Source organism: Phaseolus vulgaris, chromosome 3 (assembly GCF_000499845.2).
Source record: "Phaseolus vulgaris cultivar G19833 chromosome 3, P. vulgaris v2.0, whole genome shotgun sequence".
Lineage (NCBI taxonomy): Eukaryota > Viridiplantae > Streptophyta > Magnoliopsida > Fabales > Fabaceae > Phaseolus > Phaseolus vulgaris.
This window is the reverse complement of record NC_023757.2, coordinates 20427742-20452220: the sequence shown is the minus strand read 5'-3', so window position 1 is coordinate 20452220 and position 24479 is coordinate 20427742. Positions and strand designations below refer to the sequence as shown.

The 24479-nt window shown below is 48.0% G+C and overlaps 1 protein-coding gene across 1 annotated transcript; it reads right to left on the bottom strand.

Annotated features, from left to right (window-relative positions):
* Positions 1-622: 622 nt before the first annotated feature.
* On the bottom strand, positions 623-1390 carry LOC137839316 (uncharacterized). Its single transcript, XM_068648437.1, has one exon. It carries the CDS (start codon positions 1388-1390, stop codon positions 623-625), a length of 768 nt encoding a protein of 255 aa, XP_068504538.1.
* Positions 1391-24479: the final 23089 nt, after the last annotated feature.

Here is a 24479-nt window from a genome sequence, read left to right as displayed (position 1 = left end):
ATAGGTGGCGCCCGCATTCTTTAATCCAAACGACATTACTTTGTAGCAGTAGCTACACGTCTCGGTCATGAACGCTGTTTTACCCTCATCTCTCGGGTGCATCTTGATCTGATTATACCCCGAAAAAGCGTCCAAGAAACTTAGCATCTCGTAGCCTGAGGCACTATCCACCAGGGCATCGATGCTGGGTAGTGGATACGAGTCCTTGGGGCATGCCTTGTTCAGGTCCGTGAAGTCTACACACATCCTTCACTTCCCATTTTCTTTTTTCACTAGGACGACGTTGGCCAGCCACTCGAGCTATTGGATTTCCCGTATGTGTCCGGCGCTCAACAGCTTCTACGTCTCTTCCCTTATCACAAGCCGTCTTTCTTCATTGAACTTTCTCCTTCTTTGTCGCACGGGGCGGACCGTGGCATCCATGCTAAGGTGGTGGCACAGAAAGTCAGGGTCGATGCCCGGCATGTCGGAGGTGGACCATGCAAAAGCATCTAAATGACGTGAAATCACCTCCGCCACCTCATCCTGTTCTTCTTGGCTCAACAAACGCCCCAACTTGAACGCTTTGCCGCCATACTACCTCTCCACCCCGTTGGCCGCCGGCTGATCCCTGCTATCTTCCTTAAGGGGCGTCCTGCCTCTCCTCTGCGTGCGTGTCTGCTTCGGGCGTCGCCCTCACCGTTGGTGTCGCCTCGTTCAAGGGTTCTACCTCTACCTCCATCGCCGTGTCTGCACTTGGCGGACGCTCGAACACCATGAACACGCCCCTCTTCGTTTTCAGACTGTTCTCATAACATTTCCGCGCTTCCTCCTGATCTGACTTGATGACGATCACTGTGCCGCTGAGATCCAGCAGCTTCATCTTCATGTGGCGCGTGGAGGCTACTGCATTCAGCCTGTTCAACGCCGGTCTGCCCAACAAGATGTTGTAGGTTGAGTTGGCGTTTACGACTAAGTACCTAATGTTTTCGGTACGTGAGGCCGCTCCATCCGAGAATGTCGACCTCAATTCCAGGTAGTGTCGTAGTTCCACCTGGTTGTCAGCGAACCCATATAAGCACCCTGTGTAGGGTCTCAAAAGGTCAGGAGACAACCGCAACTTGTTGAATGTCGACCAGAACATAACATCTGCGGAGCTTCCTTGGTCGACTAGAACCTTGTGCACCTTTCTGCCAGCCGTGACAACCGAAATGACCACGGGGTCATTGTCGTGCGGCACAACATCCTGTAGATCTACCCTCGTGAACACGAGGTCTGACTCCCACTGGTTACCTGAGATTCTTTCTTCAATTGAATTGACCCCTCTCGCATATTTCTTCCGTTGGGAGGCAGTGTGTCCTCCCCCAGAAAAGCCACCAGCAATGGTGTGGACTTCGCCAAGGACTGGCATCTCGTGCGCTTGTTTTTCCACTGGTGCTGGCAGGGTCGCGGTCGTGGCGGGCTCTGCGATGTAATCCTTCAGAAACCCGTTTCTCACCAACTCATCTAGCTGGTATCCCAGCGACAGGTAGTTGTTGATGTGGTGGCCGAAAGCTTCATGGAACTCACACCAAGAGTCCTTGCGAGGCCCTAGCACCTTGTCGGTCTTCGCCGGTCGCCTCAACCTTTCAGCTATATTGGGCACGACAATCAGATCCTTCAACTCCACCACAAAGTCGTACCTCGCTGGCCTTGCCCTTTCCCTGGCCGAGCGATTTCCTCCTGCTAGACCCCTGGGCTGGGGTTTTCTTGTCTCATAGGGGCGTCTCCCCTCTGGCTTCTTCCTCCCCGTCGTGGTCTCGTTGACCCTGATAGGTTGAGCCCGCGTCTACACTCTCGGGCGTAAGGGTACGACGCTGGTGCGCTTCTCACACACCTCTCCCTCAGAGGCGATATGCTCCACTGCGCGACGCCTTATTTCAGCAAAGGTCCTGGGGCGATTGCGAATGATGGATTCGCAAAAAGGTCCAGGACAGACGCCGTTTCTGAATGCGTACACGATCATGGGCTCTTCCGTAGTGCCAACCTTTATGACTTGGGCCCCAAAACGGTTGATGTACTCCTTCAAGGTCTCTCCTTGATATTGTTTCACATCAAACAGGTCGTACGAAACTGGCGGCAGGGCCCTGTTCGCTAAGTATGGCTCCCTGAACAACCGCGACAGCTGCTGGAAGGAGGTGATATGGTCGTTTGGAAGGCTGATGAACCAATCCATGGCCATCCCCGTCAAGGTGCTCATAAAGAGCTTGCACCTCAAGGCATCAAAGCCGCCTACTAGCACCATCTGTGTGTGGAATGCAGTAAGGTGTGCCTCAGGATCCTCCATCCCGGTGAGATCACTTTGGGTCCCGCGAACGTGTTGGGGATCATTGCTTCCAGAATCTCCTGCGAGAAGGGTGTGGAAAACTCCCTTGGTGGGGTGAGACGCTCGGTCTCATCTTGGTCACGTTGCCCTTGGTTATCACCCAAACCACGACGCAACTCTTCATTGATACGATGGAGCTCATCGTTTCTCACGTGGGAAGCCGCGAGATCCGCCTGCATACGCTCTTGCTCCGCCCTTGATTCCGCCATTTCATCTTGCAGCCTCCGCATCATGCCCATGACCTGTTGCATGGACATTTCCTCACTTGCTGCGCGTGCGGAACCTTGTCTCGTGGCCTTCATCCTTCAAAGGTTTTCCTCTGAACTTCCCCAGTCGTTATGGTAGCTTTGATAAATTACGATGGGACTGATGTTTTAAATGGGCCCCACAGTGGGCGCCAAATGTTCCGGCCGGTTGACCTGGATACATCTTTGTGCACAACCTTGCCCGTCAGCTAAGGACACCATCCCTCTGGCAATCTGTGAACACCTGCAAAGAAGGACAAATGGGCGCCCTAGCGGCCGTTTGCACTCCGACGCTCAAGTCAGCTAGCAAGAAACACCAAAACTCTACACCTCCGTATCGAAACACTGTGGATGGTGCTCTGAAGGTGGTAAAAAGAACTGTGTATTGTGTCTATTTCTCCCTCTGGCAAACAACCTTTCTCTAGTCCCTTATGCGTAGCCTCAAGACTCGAGCAAGCAACTAGAGTGTATTATGGGAAAATTTGCCAAAAGTTCGAACCCTGTTTCCAACATCCAAGGTTCTATTTAAAAGCCTCTAGCATTTAAAGCGTCTTAAAGCGCATTTAATTATGAAACGTTCAGTGCCTTTAAGACATTTAAAATCGCCTGAAGCATTTAAAGTAGCTTAAAATGCTCGAAACGTAAACTTTAATTACCTTTAAATAGCTTTAATTACTTTATACTTGACAAATGGATGTTGTTGTTCTGACTTGGCTATTATTACACGTGGAGGGCCTCACAGCACCGTGACCCAACTTGGGGATATTTTGTCGTGTGAGTCCTCCTTCCTTGGAGTGCATCTGGCGCAAGGGGTGACTTTTTGGGTGCCAACTCATGCCCCCAAACCTCTAGTCACTCGCTTTGAGAGCGTATCTACCTTCCTCTCGTACCCTGCACCTGGTTACCCTTGGGCGTGACCCTCTCATGAGTCGTATCTATCCCAAGGGCCGCTCAGGGGTGACATGGGCACTTCGCGAGTCAGATTGCTCTCTACTGGCGCTAGGACTATGGCCTTGAAGCCACCTCTCTCTTTACTTTATCGTTGTTTTTGCGCTAGGGGGGCCGGAAGCCCCCATGGCGTCACTCCCTCCGTGGTCTTCCCTACCCATGGGTATCGGGGAGTGACACTACTGGTGGCTTGTTTAGGCAACGCCTTATCTTGGCAACGCCTTGCTTGGGCGACGCCTTACCTTGGCGACGCTATGTTAAGGCGATGCCCTTCTTTGGCGACGCCTTGTCCTGGCGACGCCTTGCTTAATTATTCTGTTGACTTGCTTTCTTTGACCCCTTCGCAGGGTCTCGCCACATGTTTACCTTGGCCCCGACGTTGACTTTTGACTTTGGTCAACGCCCAGGGGCGGGACGGTACAGTTCCTCCTTCTAGGAAGGAACACTTGTTGAAGTTCCAAAGGCTTCCTGAAGGACATAGGATGGTAGATGAATACTTTAAAGATTTTGAAACAACTTTGACTAAAATGAATATACATGCTAATGAAGAGTCAAAGATAAAATGGTTTGTACGTGGTTTGAGAAGAGATCTTAAAGAATTTGTAGAATTAAATGAGTATTCTTCTTTAAAGAAAGTGTTTCGCAAAGCCATCAAGGCGGAATCCTATCTTTTGAAAACAACTTTCAAAAATACTCATGATGATGATTTCTACCACTCTTCTAGGAAGGATGCCAACAAAATTTCTACTCAAAATTCTCCTTCCAATTTTTCCAAACAAACCTTGTTTCCAAAAAAAGTTTCTACTCCTAAGTCACCTACCAAAACGTCAAATATCAAATGTTTTAAATGTTTAGGTTTTGGGCACATAGCTCTTCATTGTCCACAAAAGCAAATCTTAAAGCTAAACAAGGTAAAACAAGACCTCACTCACCCACCTACCACAAGTAAAAATGAAAAAGACAAGGAAGGCCAAGTTGACATGGGTCTTATACTTTCACATCCAAGGTGTTTTCCTTCCTTATCTTTTTCATTACCAAAGGTTCTTACTTCACCACCATCTTGGTTTAAAAATGTTAGGGATGATTTTTTCATACCTCCTAATGGTTGTCACCATTTAAGAGGACTTTTTCCAAAAGATATCATCATTCCTAAACAAATTTTTCCAACTTGGTCATTTTATAGAACCTCCTTTTCTGAAATCCCATTGTTTCCAAATGCTAAGTCATGTTTTTCTTTTTCTTCCACTTTTAATTGTAAGAATAAACTGACTTTGTTATATGCAGGGATTCGGAATTCGTGGACGAATTCTCTCCAACTCGAGGAGTATGATGAGAATAAAATAAAGGACGCTTTTATTAACAGAGGAAGAGGACATCCACCCTCACATTTGAAATTCTTCCTTCTAGTTTTCTCAAAATTAAAAGAAGACATAAAATAAAGATGAGGCCCAAGCCCAAAGCCCAAGCCCAAGAAGGCCAAAGCCCAAAGAGCCCAAGTCCATCCCATGAGGGGCAAGGCCAAGCTTTGAAATACTCTTGTATAGTTTTAGGAGGTGTGGTTATTAAATAAAGGAGTTTGAAAATGTAAAATAAAGTCACATTGTCCATGTGACTTAGGAGAGTGGTGTAGGTGTAGTTTTTAGGAGGTGTCATAGTAGAAAAAGGTCACACCTCCCATGTGACTTGTTTTTGGTGGGAATTTCAAATGAGTTTATTTGAATTTTCCCACCTATTTTTCAGCACCTCTAGGCTATAAATAAAGGTGCTTAGCTTGTACAATTCAGATTTGAATTTTAATTAGAGAAACTATACTCAATTTTTGAGAGAGCATTGGAGAGCTTTGTGTCTTCTTCACTAGTCTTATCTTGAGAGTTCCATGGTTACCTCAGGTGGTGGCTTGCACACTCATCTTAGAGTCACCATCCTCTAAGTGGCGTGATCATCCAACCATTCCTCCATCTTCATGAGCTTTCTCTTCTCCTTCCTTCCTTCTCTTTTCATGTTCATGTCTTAGTTTGTGTTCCTTGTCTTTTTGGTTCGGCATTTTTAATTTCAGTTGGTTGTTCTTCTTTTGTTCTTGATTTTGGTTCGGTGCTTTTAATTTTCCAGCAATTCTATTCGGTATTCTTGCCTTTTGTTCCATTTTAATCGGTTCAATTTGACAATACATGGAACTTCCATATGAGTTTGGGTTTTGGTACTGGACTTGGTGAGTTCTTGTTCATAGAACCTTGATCCAATTCTATGATAAAGTGCCTATCTCATATCCAACTCAAGATGATTCCTAAAAATGTCAAGAATCATTCAAATTGTTCTATTGGAATCATATCATGCTGAGGACGAAACGACTGTGCGTTCAGCAGGTCTCTCCTCGAGCGTGGACACCCAGTGCAGGTAAGCAGGCTTCGGCCAAGTTTAGTCCTCCCTCGCCCTCGAGCGATGTCGAGGCCATAGAAGAGATGAGCCCTCCTTCATCTTTAAACGATGACGAGGCCAGTAACACCTTTGGCAGTGAGTGCCTCAGGGCCTAAGAAGAGTAAGTAACGATGAAGATGAAATTGTTGCAAGTCAAAGAAGCAGAAGGAATTTGAAGAGCAAAAAGAAAGCGTAGCCCAAAGCAGGAAGAGGCGATGGTGAATAAAGCATAAATATAAGTTATCAAAGGTAATAAGAGCAGAAAGAACACACAAGAGTATGAAGCCAATCAGTTATATTCAAATGGGCAAAAGTAAGAGTTCACAGCAAATACAAAGTTACAAAAACAAGAAGTTAAAAAAGAACAATTATATATACATGTACGGTGTTACAAGTGTTTACAAAGTCACACAAAAAGGGGCTAGTCCTCATGAGCTTCTAAGGGCACTATTTTGCCCTCTACAATTTCGTTGAAAGGGCTGCACTCGGAGACGTTGATCTCGGGGTTCGTGCAGGCAGCTTGGGCAAGGGCCTCAGCAAACCCATCGACGAACGCACTCGCGGCGTCTTGGACCAGCTCTTGCTCCGCCTTTTTAAATTGCTCAGCTTGAGAGGCCAGCTCTTGGTCTTTGGCCGCTAAAGCTTCGACCAGCTCTTGATCTTTAGCCTCTAGAGCCTTGACCATCTTCGCCCGCAACGTTGTGTTTTCAGCCTCTAGCAAGTCACAAGTATTGGTCTTGGCCTCAAGTGCTGCCTCAGTCTTGGCCAGCTTCTGCTCTCGATCGACGCAGTGGTCTTCAAGTTTCTTCTTTTGAGCCTTAGAAGTTTCCACCGCGTCTTTGAGGTCCACTATCTGCACACGGAGAGGCACCACCTACCCCAGGAGTTCAGCATGGGCTTGCCCCGCTTCGTGCAATCTTTTGCTAGCCTCCTCTTTGGCCTTCTGAGCCAGTTTCAAGGAGTCCTTGTAGGCCTCCTGATGAGAATCAAATAAAGGAGGCTTTTATTAAGGGAGGAAGAGGACATCCACCCTCACATTTGAAGTTCTTCCTTCTAGTCTTCTCAAAATTAAAAGAAGACATAAAATAAAGTAAGGATCAAGCCTAAAGCCAAAGAAGTCTACAAGCCGACAAAGAATGGGCTTCAAATAAATATCTCTCTTTATAGTTTCTTTTATAAAATGTAGAATGTTTAAATATATAGTTTTTAGGAAGGTGCTTAGAGGGAAACCTTAGATACCTCTTTTGTAAAAGCATCTTTAGGCATTAGTTTAGAATTTTCTAGAAGGTGACTCTTCATGCTTCACTTTAGGTGCTAGAAGTGAGTAGCATGCAAGGGACTTTTGGTTAGCTTGTTTTGTAAGCTTCATGACCAGCCCTTGCTCCTATAAAAGGAGGGCTTAGGTCCTTCATAATGCAGATTTGGAAATTGTAATAGAGAAACTCTACTCAAATTGAGAGAGAATTGTGAGAACTTTGTCTTCTCCTACACCTTGTCTTATTTTGAGTGCCTTGGTTCTCTCAAGTGGCGGCTTCCCACACTTATCTTGGAGCATTCATACTTCAGGTGGCGTGTTCATTAACCAAGTTCTTCAACCACATAAGTCTTCTCTCTTTTCCATCTAGTTCTTCCATTTCCATGTCCATATCAACTCCAAAACAAGTGTAGTTTCTTTTAATCGGTTCATCTTCCTTTTCTTACACTTTTGTTCGGTTCTTTTCAATTTCTCACTGTTTTAATTCGGTTCAGTAGCTTCTTTTCATGTTTTGTTCGGTTCAATTGCTTTCTTTAGAGTTTCAATCGGTTCATTTACTTTCTTGTTCAATTTAATTGGTTCAATTGGCAAGAAATGGAACTTCCATGTGAGTTTGGTGTTTGGTGCAAGTTTTGGTGAGTTCTTGAAACATAGAACATTGATCGATCTCTATAAAAGTGCCTATCCAATCTCCAACTCAATTTGATTCCATAAAATGTCAAAGAATCATCTATATCTTGCTATTGGAATCACATCACCTCCTCTTGGCGAGCCCAGCGATGTGCCAAGGTTTCCTTTTCCTCCTTCAGAGAAGCGCACTCCTTTTCAGGAGCTTGAAGGGCAGAGACCTCGCTAGCCTTGGCCCTGGCCTGATCGTGCCAAGTGTTGGCACAGGCCATGAAGGCACCAAGATAGAAGTTCATGCCTTCCTTCCTAGCCCCCTCGGATTGGCCCACGGAAAAACTTTGTGAAAGTAACCTCGCAGCATTTCTTGGACTGGTGGTGGAAGCTCTGGTGCAAATGCAGCTTGAGCAAGTGCAGACTCGACCCCGCCCTCCAAGGGCAGTTGTTGTGGAGGTTTGGTGGCGCATTGAGGGTGCTCCCTTAGCGAATCAACACCGTGGTTTGAGGAGGAGGTGGAGGTGACGACCTTGGCGGTTCTCCTCCTCTTGAAGACTTGCCCTTCAGCAGAGTCCTCTTCATCGTCTGAAGGCAACACCACCACCTTTTTGCCTTTGTCTAGGGGGGCTGGTGTTGCGACAATTTCGGCCAAGGAAAGTTGCACGACCGCTAGGGGACGGGGAGAGTTTGGGGTGCGAGTTGGAGAGGGAAGTGTTTGTGGAGGTGTTGTTTGAGGTGGGTTTTGTGGGCAAGAGGTTGGGGAGGTGGGAGCAGTTTCGGAGGTTGGAAGTGTGGAGTCCCCAACTCCTTTGGATGTAGCTTCGCCTTTGGTTTTCAAGGCTTGGGCAAGCTTCAGTCTCTTGTTTCTATCCATTTTAGAATCTGCACCAAAAAGAAAACAGAGCAAGGGTTAGACACAAGCAAAGCTAAAGACATGAAGTAAATAGATAATTCACAAACAAGAAAAAGCAGAGATAAAGACAGTTGAGTAAGGAATGGTTCCCATACTTATGTATTTGGTGAGGGCCTCAGCATCGTATTCACGAGCTATCAGCACAGAGGTATCGAGGACCCCCACGCTGGCCAGAATTCGACAAACCTCTCGATCGGTCGAGGGCAACTCATCTAAGGTCTTAGGCTTGGTCAACTTTACTTCTGGCACCCAGTACAAAGGGAATCCGTCCAGAGCGGCGTGGTCGTGCTCAGTACAACACACCCTGAAGAACTTTCCCCTCCATCCTTTGTAGGATTGCTGGAATAGGGAGAAGAGGATTCGCCCAGCAATGCCACTGAAGCTCACCCATAAGCTTTTCCCTTGCTTCTTCACCTCGAAGAAGTGAAGGAAGATGTCTACTGAGAGGTGCTGGCCAAAGTACCTGATCCCGCCTGTTGACCGAAACGCTGGAGCCTTGCCTCGTCAAACCTGGATCGACTTCTGCGCCGTGTTAGCCTCCGTCCTTCACCACGATTCCCCTCAAGAACCTGCAGAAGACAGAACGGCGCCGCTGCGGCCGATCACGCTCCGACGCCCAAGTCAGCGACTGAACCACCAAATACTAAGAGAAAACTCAAGAACTCTAAGGAACCGTGCACAAATTCTCTCTCAGCGTACTCAAGACTTGCAAGTGTAAAGAAACAATCTAAACGTGCGTACCTCAGAAGTTCGTTAGAAACTCTTATATACCTGGGCACTTTCTCTCTCCTGGCAGTTACACACCTGGACACGTGGCTCGCATCCAGCTGTATAGTGAGCTTGGCAATGAAACTGCCGAAGTGAAATGAGGCTGAAAAAAGAGATCACTCTCAAAGAACTAATGTTCTTGCACCAATCTGATCTTGAGGCCTTGGAATCCTCAAATGAAATATGTCAAAGCAAGCACACCAATCTCAAAAGCAACCACCACAAAACCAATGAAACAATAAAGACAAACAAGAAAAGGTATAAGCAAGGAAAGGTAATTGCAAAAGGAATACTATATGTAAGACAAACTCAAAGAGTAAGAATGAAAGACAATCAAGAAAATAAAGAACTCAATGAGAAAAGTAGGCACACAAAAGAATACTTAAGGAAAAGCACTAGAGTAGATGACGAAAACAAAAAATTAGCTACTGGAATTTTTTTTTTTAAAATGCAAACTGTGCTTGATATTCACTGATTTAACTGGAATGATGTAGAGCGAACTGGATTATGAAATTTAAACCACAGAAACTTCAAGATGTTAACTCAGTAATGGCACAGGAATCAATTAAAAAAAGTAAGCCAATTGAGAGAAATAAATTTTTCAAAATCGCTGCCCGATTACCGTATTTTTCTCGGCAGAATTGTACACTTTTTTTATTTTATTTATCCTTTTTTGTGTACTTCGTATTTTTGAATGATTCTTTTTTCTATTCTTTTCTAACACTTTGAATATCTCAAATCCAGAATTTATGAATTTTCTAGTAAGTAAATCAATTGCAATAAGGAAAAAACAGTAAGCACTTTTTTCAGAAACAGAGGAATCCTAATAGGAATAAAAAACAGGATTATGAACTAGCAAAGACATAATAGAAAATGATGTATTGGAACTTGTATAGGTCTAGAATACAAGTATGAACTCAATTCTAAAAAGAAAATGCACAAAGGATCAATATCAATTCAGAAAATTATAGACACTAAAGCAAGAAACAATCAAAACAAGAAAAGTACTACTAGAGGTAATGACAATTATGGAATAACATGACTAAGACAAAACTTGACATGATTACAAAATTAAAAGACACATCACAAATTTTAACAACAAGTGAAAGGAAGCTTAAGGTAAACTCTAGGAAGGATAATGCCATTCCAAAAGAGCAACCATACTCATAAGAATTACGAGTGCCATAAACCTTTTCATAAGCACTTGATTTAAAAGAAAAACAGCAAGAATACTCAAGTAAAATTCTAAAACAGAAACTTAAATTGCAAGAAATTAAAAGAGCTCTTGAAATTAAAGTGCACACAACTCAACAATTAAACAAGAAGAACCTAAGACTCATGATACCACATGATGTGATTCCACTAGCCATATAGAGAAAGGTTCTTGACCTTCTTAGGAATCACCTTGAGTTGGACATTATAGAGGCACTTTTCTTAGAGTTAGATCATTGTTCTAAGAAAAGAACTCACCAAAAACTAGTACCAAATCCCAAACTCATTTGGATGAACCAATTTTAGTCAAATTGAACCGAACAAAAGAGTAAGAAAAGCAAAGAAACAAGATGAATGGACAGAATTATAAAACTGCCGAACCAAAATACTCATAAAAACAGCAAGAACACCAAACCAAACTCAAGAACACAAGCTAACAAAAACAAATGAAAGAGGAGAAAGGAAGGAGAGAAGAAATGCTCATGAAGATGGAAGGAGGATGGATGATCTCGCCACTAGAAGTGTGAAATGCTCCTAGATGAGAGTGATGCCGCCACTTGAGGACTCCATTGATCCATCAAGATAAGACTAGAGAAGAAGGCTCAAGGCTCTCCAAAGTTCACTCAAAATTTGAGTAGAGTTTTCTTAGATTAATTCCAATCTGAATTTTACAAAGGAAGCACCTCTATTTATAGCCTAAGGTGCTGAAAAATAGGTGGGAAATTTCAAATAAACTCATTTGAAATTCCCACCAAAAACAAGTCACATGGGAGGTGTGACCTTTTTCTACTATGACACCTCCCAAAAACTACACCTACACCACTCTCCTAAGTCACATGGACAATGTGACTTTATTTTACATTTTCACACACCTTTATTTAATAACCACACCTCCTAAAACTATACAAGAGTATTTCAAAGCTTGGCCTTGCCCCTCATGGGATGGACTTGGGCTCTTTGGGCTTTGGCCTTCTTGGGCTTGGGCTTGGGCTTTGGGCTTGGGCCTCATCTTTATTTTATGTCTTCTTTTAATTTTGAGAAGACTAGAAGGAAGAACTTCAAATGTGAGGGTGGATGTCCTCTTCCTCCATTAATAAAAGCCTCCTTTATTTGATTCTCATCACACGTGCCATCATCTGGAGCATCCTTGACTTGGGTGCTACTTCTTACTCTTCAGGTTTTTGGGCTAAGTTACTTATGCACGATACAACTCAGTGCGTAGCTGCCTTGGAGCGTGATCTCTTCTGGGTGGCGAGTTTGGGTGCCTTCGTACACACCTTCCCTGTGGTCTCGCCGGCCGCCTTCATGATCTGCCCTACCTGCTTCACCGTGTATGTTCAAGTAAGCTGTCTCCCGACCTCATCCTCTGGCCAGCTGGGAAATGACCATCTGCTTTCATCTTCGGCGATGTCCTTGTTTCGGGGATCGCTAATTACTTGGTCGCATGGGTTCACATCTGGCGACTTCATCTTCAACCCGGTGACCGCCGGTTTAGGTATGCTGGAGATCGGAGCACGCCAACTTAATAACTGGCGACTACACGAACCCCCCGACTTCCTTCCCTTCCGCCAGCCAGGTGTCCCATCCAACACGCCTATATAATAGCTCGATGCCACGTCATCACTTCCGACTACCAGGGCGGTACACAAGCCCCCCAGTCTTAAGCGAAGACTTGTCCAGCGAAAAGACTAAAGAAGTCACGTCACTACCGATCTACGTGGCGCTGGCGCAGAATTCCAAACGTTCGTACTTTCTGCTTTCCTGACGCTCCACCAAACATTCTCCCAATCGCTCGACACGTGGCTTCATCAACGGTCATCTTTAGTTGTCGTTTACGCTTCCAAAAATCATTTGAAAAACCCTTAAACCCATTTCACTTCTACTGTTCCATCACCTCTTTGCCTTCTCAAACGCTCTGAGTTTCTTCTGCAAAAACCCACGACGCTCTTCAACCTTCTGAATCCTCAACTTCCTTCAGCGTTCTTCTGATCATCGAAAGGTACTCCCTTTACTTCTTCTGTTGAGTTTTCCTGCATTTTAACCGATTCGCATCATCCATTAACTGCCTGGTGCATACGCTGTGGGTTGTTTCTTCTGCTTCTCCCTTCTCGTAACTTAGGGCTTCGTCTCCATTACAACGAACTTTCGTTCGTTCGTTTTTCATCCTTCTTTCACAATCGAGTCAGCCTCTGCAACCTTCGCTCACCTTTCCCTTTTTTTTTCCTTTGCAGTTTCCGCGATGGTACGTTCAAAGATCACCCCGAATCCTCCTCCCTCGTCACGAAATCCTCCATCTCAAGCTCATAACCCACCGCGAGCACCTGGTGCTTCCTCCTCCCAGGCTGAGAGGCCTGCAACCTCTCATCCCAACCTTGCTCAGGCAACTCCACCCATCGCCGGAGGTGTCTCCATTCCTTCCCCAGACTACAAGAAGCTGTACCCATGGGCCACCTCGACTTTGCTGAAGGAGACTTCTTCAGTAAACTCTCCCCTGGCGGTGTTTCGAGTGAAGAAAGGGGACGAGCCCAACCTTTCATTCCACAAGGAGCATGACGACAAGCTGATGGTGCTACCTTGCCCCCCCGACGTGCCAGTTTGTGCAGACGACAAAGGGAACAACGGCGAGTTGTTCTGCTTTGTGTACACCACCTTATTCAAGAAGGTGAAACTTAGGTTTCCCTTTACTCGTTTCGAAAGGGAGCTACTAACCGAGCTCGACATCGCCGCCGCCCAGCTCCATCCCAACAATTGGGCATTCGTGCGGGCGTTTCAGATTATATGCGCGCACTTGGGACTACCGGCCTCGGTAGACGTGTTCCTCTTTCTATTCGAGGCCAAGAACCCTGGGGATCGCCTTTGGGTGAGCCTGAACGGGATTGCTGGGAGGTCGATCCTCTCTATCTTCCAGCAGTCATACAAGGATTGGAAAGGCAAATTTGTCCAAGTGCGCCAAAACGACCAGGACGCTTCGCTGCTCGACGGCTTTCCCTTGTACTGGGTAAACAAGGGAAACAAAGACTCCAAGGGAAGCTTCAGGAAGCCAAGAAGCCCCGACCACATGGGCGCTTTGGACAAAGACCTGTGCCTCTTCTGGAAGAGCGTGGCAGCCGCGAACATTACCTTTCTTACCTCCGCAATCATCTCCTTTGAGTTCTTCGAGGGCCAACTCGAGGCTCGAATAGGTTAGAGCTTACCTTAACATCTAAGTCATTGCCCTGTGTTGTACCTCTGTTAACTATTGTTGGGCGTCTTGTCTGTTGTGCTCAAGACTTGGTTTTTATTTTCTGCATCACTTGTTTGCCTCATTTGCCTATCTACTCACGTGTTTATCTTTCTCTTTGAGCTGACCTGTATACCTTTGTATTATGCAGATCTCATGTTGGGCAAAGGAAAACTGGCTGAATTGAGGGCGCTCGCCCGGGCCCATGGGTTGGCGTCGGGCTCCCAGACTGTGCCCAACTCAGTGGTGGAGATCGCCGCTGCCCAGGGCAGATCGCCCCCTAAAGGCCCAGCTCCTTCAGAGGCCCTGCCCGCCCAACAACGCAAAAAACTCATCCTTAGGAAGCCAAAGAGGAAAACCCCTCAGGTGATCCACGAGGATGAAGAAGAAAACGATGAGGCAACTGAGGACGACCTCATCACCAAGAGAAGAAGGGTGGCGCCTTCTTCACAGCCTGCTCAACCTCCTCCTCCAACATCAACACCGCCCTCGCCGCCCACTCCTACCCCGATACCGACTTCTCCGCCAGCTGCAACATCGCCGGTTCAAGCAGTTCCTTTGGCGGCTGCACTTCCCGTGGTTGAGGCTACTGAGCCCAACTTCATGGAGAACCCCCCGAGCGCCTCCACGCCATTTGTATCTGCTGGAGGGGGTCCTCCTTCAACAGCCACAATTGCGGAAGCTGCACCAGGCGGGGATGAAGGGGCTCAGAACTCACCCATCATCATCACCGAGTCCCCCTCGTCACCACCACGCCAAGAAGCTCCAACTCACCAACCAATTCAAGAAGGTGGTGGCGAGAACCAGCAACAGGCTCCCCCAGTGCTTCCACGAGCAAACCTTTCCCTTGTGGTCAAAGGGGTGTGGGAACCCTTCTCAGTGAAACTCAAGATGATGGCAGAGGATTTCCCCTCCATCATATCAAAAGCTGTGGAGAGTTCCAGCAAGAAACTCCAGGATGACATCTCCGTGCTCCAGAAGGAGAATCGCTTAATAAGGATTGAGGCGGAGAAGTTATCCTGCAATCTTATGCTGGCGGAGATCGACCATTTGCGGGTGGAGGACGCTATGAGCACCGAGCTGCGGGTGGCGTGCAAGGAAGCCACCGATCTACGCCATAGGGTGCACCTCTTAGCTCAAGAGAAAATTGAGCTGGAAAGCAAGCTGGTCCCCTATAGTCTCAAGGTGGCTGACTTGGAGGCGTCGATTAAAGCAGATGCCGCCAAGGTAGAAAGCCTTGAGAAGAGGTCCGTAGATCGGGAGGTCCTCTTGGGGAAAACCGAAAAAGAGAGGGATGACACCATGGCTAAGCTCGCCAAGGCCAAAAAGGAAAACGAAGGGATCGCCGCAGAGCTGGTCCAAGCGTAGGCGGAGAACAAGAGGGTTACTGAAGACCTTCTTCAAGCTCGGGAGAGGGCTGAAGAACTAAAACAGCAGAACGAGGGGCTCAAGAAGCAGATTGAAGAACTCAGGCTGAGCTCTGCCCAAATCCTCGCTGCTGGGTTTGACGCCGCCCTGGAGCAGTTCGCCTGTTAATACCCTGATCTGGACCTTACCATGGTGTCATTAAACAACGAAGTGGTGGATGGGAAGATCATTCCTTCTGAAGACTAGCTGATTCCCTCCATTCACTCATTCATCTGTTTTTTTTGCACAACCTTCTCGTAATAACTTTCTTCCTCTGTATATGTAATTTGAACTGATGCCACTGTGTTATGAAATTTTCTGCTTTTTCTTTCAATCCCTTTGTTGGCATTGTTTTTCCTTGTAAAAAGTCACCTAAACGGAATTGACTTAGCAATTTTGCGAGCGCGACAGTTCTCTAGCTGCTTCGAACTACCAACTCTCGAACGATAGTCTTCTAACAACTCGTGGACTTTAAGATAATGAACCTCAGCGCGGAACCACTTTCCAAACAACGAATTTCAACCCAACTAATAATTTAAAATATAGCTCACCCGATCTGCCTTATCAAAACGGGCCTTAACTCTTTCTATTGCTTGAATTTCTTCTAACCGCCAGAGATTCTTGCCGATACCAGCTTCCTCTTGCCTTCATAGCGTGGCCATCGTTCCCTCATCTGGGGGTAAAGGCGCCTTTCGGATCCTTCTCTATCTTCCCTGACTTTCAGAGCAGTAAGCTGGATAGCCAAGTGTTCTCTTCAAACCTACCTTAGCTATCCTTTAAACTTCTTCCACCCTCCACACCGTACCTGAACTCGTTCGAGACGAGAAGGATTTTATCTTGCCTGAACTCGCTCATCGGCGAGAAGGTCTTTAACTCGTGCCTCTACATTGCCCCAGGGGCTACATCTTCTCTCCCCTAGAAACACTGAGGACTTTTCACTGGTGCCTCTACATTGCCCCAGAGGTTACATCTCCTCTCCCCTGGAAGCACTGATGACTTTTGGCTGGTGCCTCTACATTGCCCCAGAGGCTACATCTTCTCCCCTCTGGAAGCATTGAGGACTTTTTACTCTAACTCGCCTACACTCGCTCGACGGCGAGGAGGTCTTTATCTTTTTCTCGCCTCAGGACGCGCGAGGGCGTTGAGGTCTTTTAACTGGTGCCTCCGATCGCCTAAAGACGATGAGGACTTTAAACTTTAACTGATGCCGCCAATCGCCGAAAAACGATGGGGACTTAGAAACTTTTTAGAAAGCATGCAACATAACTTCAAAACTTGCCCTAAATCACGTTCGAGTGACAAGGTTTTTTCTTCAAAACTTTCGCAATAACGACAAGCATGCAATCTAAACAACTTTAAACTTCGAAAACTCTTCTTTTATTGGGTGGCCTCATTAAAAACCCTCCTTAGGGAAAAAAGAGTGCCCCCTTCAAACTGTTTTAACAGAAAGCTTGCAAACTCTACGTGTTTGTTTTTACTTACAAAGCTTTTAACTGTAATATAACTTGAGGTGCGTGGCGTTCCAAGTGCGAGGAATCGCCCCTCCTCCCAACGTTTCTAAGCGGTAGGCGCCGTTCCCGAGCGCCTCGGTTATCCTGAACGGTCCCGTCCACTTAGGCGACAGCTTGTTCTCCATCTCGTACTGGTGGGCCTTCCTCATCACCAGGTCGCCTTCTCTGAACTGCCTTGGCATCACCTTCGAGTTATACCTTCGTTCAATCCTTCTCTTCACCGCCTCAGCCTTCACTCTCGCCTCCTCCCTGACTTCATCCAGCAAATCCATATTCAGCCTTCTTTCTTCATTCGAGTCTTCCGCTACAAAGTTTTGGAATCTCGGCGAGCTCTCCTGGATTTCTAATGGAATCATTGCGTCGCATCCATAGACCAGGATGAACGGGGTCTCATGGGTTCCTGACTGCTCGATGGTGTGGTACGCTCAGACTATACGGGGTACCTCCTCAGCCTAACTTCCTTTGGCTTTCTCTAGCCTTCTCTTCAAGCCTTTCAGCAATACCCGATTGGCCAACTCTACTTGGCCATTCGTTTGAGGGTGCTCGACAGATGCAAATACTTGTTGAATTCCCACCCCTTCGTACAGCTTCTTCAACAGGTGACTTGCAAACTGAGTCCCATTATCTGACACCAGGCGCTTGGGCACACCAAACCGGCACACGATGTTCTTCCACACAAAGCTCTCGATCTTGTGCGCGGTGATCTGGGCCACTGGTTCTGCTTCGATCCACTTGGTAAAATATTCAATCGCCACTACCAAGTACTTCATCTGCCTGATCGTCAGTGGAAAGGGTCCCAGAATGTTGATCCCCCATGTATGAAACGGCCAAGGGCTGTAAATCGACTTCAACTCCTCAGGAGGCGCCTTGTGCCAATCGGCGTGCTGCTAACATTGCTTGCAACACTGCGCGTACTTCTTGCAGTCTTCTCTCATTGTTGGCCAGTAGTATCCTGCACGAAGAGTCCTTGCAGCCAGAGCTCGACCTCCGACGTGGCTTCCGCAAATCCCTTCATGGAGCTCGGCCATGATTCTTGTACATTTTTCTCCGTGCACACATTCCAGGAGTGGGTGTGTGAACCCAAACCTATACAGCTCGCCATCAATCATCGTGAACTTGCTGGAGTTCTTCTTTATCTTCCTGGCCTCCGTCGGATCCAGCGGGAGAAGGCCATCCGCCAGGCATCGCTTGTACTGTGTTACCCAGGTGTCTGGCTCATGGGTCGTGCAGACCTGCGTCATGTTCACCTTCTCTCCTCGACATGCTCTTATTCTTGGCGACCTCAAGGTCTCTTGAGTCAAAGACCTGTGACTCCTCGCCGCTTTCTCCGTCGATTTGCTTATCTGAAGAACCAGGTGATCTGCCGCAAATGCTCTGGGTGTCTTCAGAGTTTCTTGGATCACCGTCCTCTGCCTACCGCCTTGCCTGAACTGGCGATCTTGGCTAGCAAGTCAGCTCGGGCATTCTGTTCTCGGGGCACATGTACCACTTCAAAGGAGACAAAGGAACTCTTCAACTCCTGGACATACTCTAGGTAAGCCGCCATTTGTGGATCTTTAGCCTGGAACTCGCCTGTTACTTGTCCCGTGACTAACAGCGAGTCACTCTTAGCCATCAGCACCCTAGCTCCCATCTCCTTGGCCAACAAGATTCCGGCGATCAGCGCCTCATACTCTGCTTGGTTGTTGCTGGCTTTGAAGGCAAACCTCAGGGACTGTTCAATCAGCACTCCGTTGGGCCCTTCCAAGATGACTCCAGCACCGCTACCCTGCTGGTTCGACGATCCGTCCACCGAAAGCACCCAACGAAAGTCATCCCCCTCAACTCGTGCTACTTCTGACGAGAGCTCGACCACGAAATCTGCGAAAATCTGCCCCTTAATCGGACCTCGGGACTCATACTTAATATCGAACTCCGACAGCTTTACCGCCCACTTCACCATCCTCCCAGCGACGTCGGGCTTCTTCAGGACCTTCTGGATGGGCAAGTCGGTCATCACCAGTATCGTGAAGCTGTGGAAATAGTGGCGTAACCTTCTCGCTGAAAAAATCACTGCCAGTGCAGCTTTCTCCAAGGCCTGATATCTTACTTCGGGGCCTTGCAACACCTTGCTGACAAAATAAATAGGCTTTTGAGCCTGATCTTGGTCTTGGGCGAGCACCGCACTCACCGCCCTCTCAGTTACAGCGAAATACAACCTGAGAGGGGTTCCCACCAGCGGTTTGCACAAAACCGGCGGGCTCGCCAGATACTCTTTAAGCTTGACGAAGGCTTCTTCACACTCCTTCGTCCAGGAAAATCTGTTATTCCGCCTTAAACACTGGAAATACGGGTGGCCCTTCTCTCTGCTAGCCGACACGAAACGAGACAGGGCGGCCATCCGACCCGTGAGCTGCTGCACCTCCTTCACGGTTGTCGGGCTCCTCATCGCCAAGATGGCGGCACACTTATCAGGGTTGGCCTCTATTCCTCTCTCAGTTAAGAGGAACCCCAAGAACTTCCCAGCCTCCACGCCAAAGATGCACTTCTCGAGATTCAGCTTTAACCTGAACTTGGCGATCGTAGTAAACAATTCCTCCAAGTCCGCAACGTGCTTGCTCTTCTCTGGCGAGGTCACGACCATGTCATCTACATAGGCTTGCACATTCCTTCCCAGCATTGGAGCAAGTACCCGATCCATCAACCTTTGGTACGTGGCCCCCGCGTTCTTCAGCCCAAATGGCATCACCTTGTAGCAGTAGCACGATCTCTCGGTCATGAAGGCGGTCTTCTCTTCATCCTAGGATGCATCTTTATCTGGTTGTACCCCGAGAAGGCATCCAGGAAGCTCAACAACTTACACCCGGAGCATTGTCGACCAGGGCATCTATACTTGGCAAAGGATATGAATCCTTTGGGCAGGCCTTGTTCAGATCAGTGAAGTCAACGCACATGCGCCACTTCCCATTGCTCTTCTTTACCAGCACGACGTTGGCCAGCCACTCAGGGTACTGCACCTCCCTGATATGGCCTGCAGCGAGGAGCTTCTGGGTTTCGTCTCTAATCGCATGCCTCCTCTCCTCGTTGAACTTCCTTTTCCTCTGTCGTACCAGTCTGACCTGGTTGTCCATCGCCAAATGATGGCACAAGAAGTCGAGATAGATCCCGGGCATGTCCGAAGCGGACCATGCGAACGCATCCAGATGCCGCTCTATCACCTTGGCAATCTGGTCCTGGAGCTCAGCCTCCAGAGATCTTCCCAGCTTGAAGATTTTTCCCCCGATCTCCTTTTCGAGCCACTGCTCGACGGGTTTTGGTCTGGTTTCTCTGGCGATCACCGCTCTGGCGATTCCCAGCTCCCTCGCTTCCTTAGGGTGATTCCTCACCTCTTCTTCCTCTAGACCAGCGTTCTCCTCCCCCAACTCAGCATCCACCATCACCACGTCGATTCCGGAGGTCTCCTCTATTATCGTCGGCCTGGGCTTCACTCCGGGAGGCGAGGTGGTTGTCACATAACTCACGGACCTCTTGTTCTTCAGGCTATTCTCATAGCACTTCTTTGCTTCTTTCTGGTCGGATTTGATGGTGATCACCACCCCCTCCATAGATGGCAGCTTCAACTTCATGTGCCGGGTCAAAGGTATAGCGCCTATTCTGTTGAGCGTGGGTCTTCCCAACAGAATGTTGTATGCTGAAGGAGCGTTCACGACAAGGTACTTGATTTTCTCTGTTCTCGAGCCCGCCTCATTCGTAAACGTAGTCCTCAACTCAATGTACCCCCCCTGACCTCCACCTGGTCACCAGCGAAACCATACAAACACCCTCCATAGGGCCTCAGCTGGTCAAGGGGTAGCTCCAACTGCGTGAAAGTCGGCCAGAACATCACGTCAGTCGAGCTTCCTTGGTCCACCAGAACCCTGTGGACCTTCCTTCCTGCCGTGATCAGCGAGATGACTATGGGGTCGTTGTCATGAGGCACAACGTCCCGAAGATCTTGCTTTGTGAACGTAATGTCCACATTCGGCGAGTGGTCCTCGAACATGTCCACCGTCATCACAGACCTCGCATACTTCTTCCTTTGTGACGCGGTGCATCCACCACCCGAGAAACCTCCTGCAATGGTGTGGATCTCTCTGTGAGTGGGCATCTCGTGCTGCTGAGCCTCACCACCTGCGGGCTGGGAGCTCGACGCGCCCCCCGTCCTTCTATCCAGCAAGTAGTCGTTTAGGAACCCGCTCTTGACCAGGTCGTCGAGCTGGTATCCTAAAGCCAAACATGAGTCCACGATGTGGCCAAAGCCCTGGTGGAACTCACACCAGGCGTCTGGCTTTGGTCCCAACACCTTGTCGCCCACCTTCTCGGGCGCCTTCAGCCTAGCTGATATATTGGGAATGGCGATCAGATCCGCCAACCCCATGACAAACTTATGCTTTGGTGGGTGATTGTACTCCCGACGTGCTGGTTGAGGGCGCCCTGGGCCCCTGCCCTTGTTCTTCCTTGGATCGTAAGGATGGCGAGTCCTCTGATCCCTCTTGGCCGCCGTTGTCTCCAGCACCCTCTATGGCTGGATCCTGGTCTGGGCACGTGGCCTAGCAGGGGCCACGCTTCCCCTCTTCTCGGCGACCTCACTTTCATCGGCGATGTGGGCCACCGCAAGTCGCCGAACCTCAGCAAACATGGCGGGGTGAGCCCTAATCAACGCCTCACAGAAGGGTCCCGGCAGCACGCCCTTCTTGAACGCATAGACCAGTATCTCTTCGTCTTTGGCCGGCGAGCGGACCATCTGCGCCCCAAAACGATTCAAGTAGTCCCTGAGGGACTCTCCCTGGTACTGCCTTACGTCGAAAAGATCATAAGACACCCTAGGCGGCGCCTTGTTCACTATATACTGCTCGACGAAGATCTTCGAAAACTGTTGGAAGTTGGTTATGTGACCTGTAGGCAGGCTCACAAACCATTCCAGCGCTGTTCCCTGGAGTGTGCTCACAAACATCTTGCAGTACACGACATCCGATCCCCCTGATAGCATCATCTGTGTGTGGAACTGATGTAATTCCACTAGTTTATTTGATTCTCATCAGGAACGTGGTGAGATGTGCCTCAGGATCCTCCACGCCGGTAAAAATAGCCTTCACAGGTACCACACTCGCAGGGATTGGCGTGTCTGTAATCGCCTGAGCGAAAGGCATAGGGAAAACGCGGGGCGACGTTGACGGCGCAACCTCTTCAGCGACTGGACGCCCTCGCTGCTCCTGAAGAGCTTGACGCAGTTCCTCAGTCACTCTGCTAAGCTCTTCATTCCTGGCTCGAGAGGCGACCAGGTCCTCGTGCATTCTTGCCTGCTCTATACGCGAGGCTTCCACATTCGCCTGCAGCGAACGCATGATTTCCACCATCTGCGCCATAGTCATGGCGCCTTCAGCAGCAACAGGCGCAACTGGACTCGAACGGTTGCTTCTCATTTTTCTAATGAAAACTTAACAGATCACAAAGAGCGATGAACAACACCTTCTTCAGGAACGACTGATGCAGCAATCAATCGGTCTGAACCTCGTGGACTCCGAAGAACTTCAAGAACGTGGACTCAAACAGCAGAAACCTCCACAGAAACTCGCGACTTCAACACAAAACCACCGCTTCTCAACGAGCTCCCGATGCACCAGCCAGAAACGCGAACGAACATGAAAAGCACCGCACAACCGATTATAAACCGCGCGAACAGCAAGAAACTCCAAGAAAACCGAACGAAAGCTCAAACGAACGGTGGAAAACCTCCCGGCACTGAACAAACCCAAACGAACGGTAGAAACTACGAAAACGCCGAACAAAACTCGAACGAACGACGGAGAATGGTTGCACCAGCACACAACCACACAGAAACTGCAGAAATTTCCAAGAACTCACGCTGTGGATGGGAACAGGTTTTACACGGCCCCACGGTGGGCGCCTGATGATCCCGCCTGTTGACTGAAACGCTGGAGCCTTGCCTCGTCAAACCTGGATCGACTTCTGCGCCGTGTTAGCCTCCGTCCTTCACCACGATTCCCCTCAAGAACCTGCAGAAGACAGAACGGCGCCGCTGCGGCCGATCACGCTCCGACGCCCAAGTCAGCGACTGAACCACCAAATACTAAGAGAAAACTCAAGAACTCTAAGGAACCGTGCACAAATTCTCTCTCAGCGTACTCAAGACTCACAAGTGTAAAGAAACAATCTAAACGTGCGTACCTCAGACGTGGCTCGCATCCAGCTGTACACGTGCCATCATTTGGAGCATCCTTGACTTGGGTGCTACTTCTTACTCTTCAGGTTTTTGGGCTAAGTTACTTATGCATGATACAACTCAGTGCATAGCTGCCTTGGAGCGTGATCTCTTCTGGGTGGCGAGTTCGGGTGCCTTCGTACACACCTTCCCTGTGGTCTCGCCGGCCGCCTTCATGATCTGCCCTACCTGCTTCACCGTGTATGTTCAAGTAAGCTGTCTCCCGACCTCATCCTCTGGCCAGCTGGGAAATGACCATCTGCTTTCATCTTCGGCGATGTCCTTGTTTCGGCGATCGCTAATTACTTGGTCGCCTGGGTTCACATCTGGCGACTTCATCTTCAACCCGGTGACCGCCGGTTTAGGTATGCTGGAGATCAGAGCACGCCAACTTAATAACTGGCGACTACACGAACCCCCCGACTTCCTTCCCTTCCGCCAGCCAGGTGTCCCATCCAACACGCCTATATAATAGCTCGATGCCACGTCATCACTTCCGACTACCAGGGCGGTACAGTACCCGTAGAGGATTCCAAATGCCTTGACGAAGGCCTAACAGTTGGGGTGTAGTTGGGCAGGGGCGACATTTATATCGGTTAAGAGGTCCCTCTCGAACCCAGAAAAAGGCAAACGTATCCCAATGCGCTTGAATACTTTTTGTAAAAGAAAAAGAATGGCACCCCATTATTGGACCTCTCGTCCCCGCAGACAGGTTTGCCTAGGGTACAGGCAAGCACATATATGTTCACGTCGTGCCTCCTAGCGAAGGCTCAGTGCTGGTAGACGCTTGGGTCGCCAATGTTGATGTGATTCCACTAGCACAATTAGAATGATTCTTGACATTCTTAGGAATCATCTTGAGTTGGATATGAAATAGGAACTTTATCATAGAATTGGATCAAGGTTCTATGGACAATAACTCACCAAAACTAGTACCAAAACCCAAACTGATATGGAAGTTCCATATATTTTCAAATTGAACCGATTGAAATGGAAGGAAAAGCAATTGCACCGAACAAAATAGCATAAAACTGAAATGTACCGAACATAAAAGCTAGAAAATGAAAAAGAAGCAAGAATGAATCGGCAGAAATATAAAACCGAAACAAAAACAACAAGAACACCAAAGGAACCGAACAGAATTTCAAAGGAAACAAGCTATGGAATGAACATAAAAAAAGAAGGAATGAAGGAGAAGAGAAAGCTCATGAAGATGGAGGAATGGTTGGATGATCATGCCACTAGGAGGATGGAGACTCCAAGATAAGTGTGCAAGCCGCCACTTGAGGTAGCCATTGAACCATCAAGATAAGACTAGTGAAGAAGACACAAAGCTCTCCAATGCTCTTCTCAAAAATTGAGTATAGTTTCTCTAATTG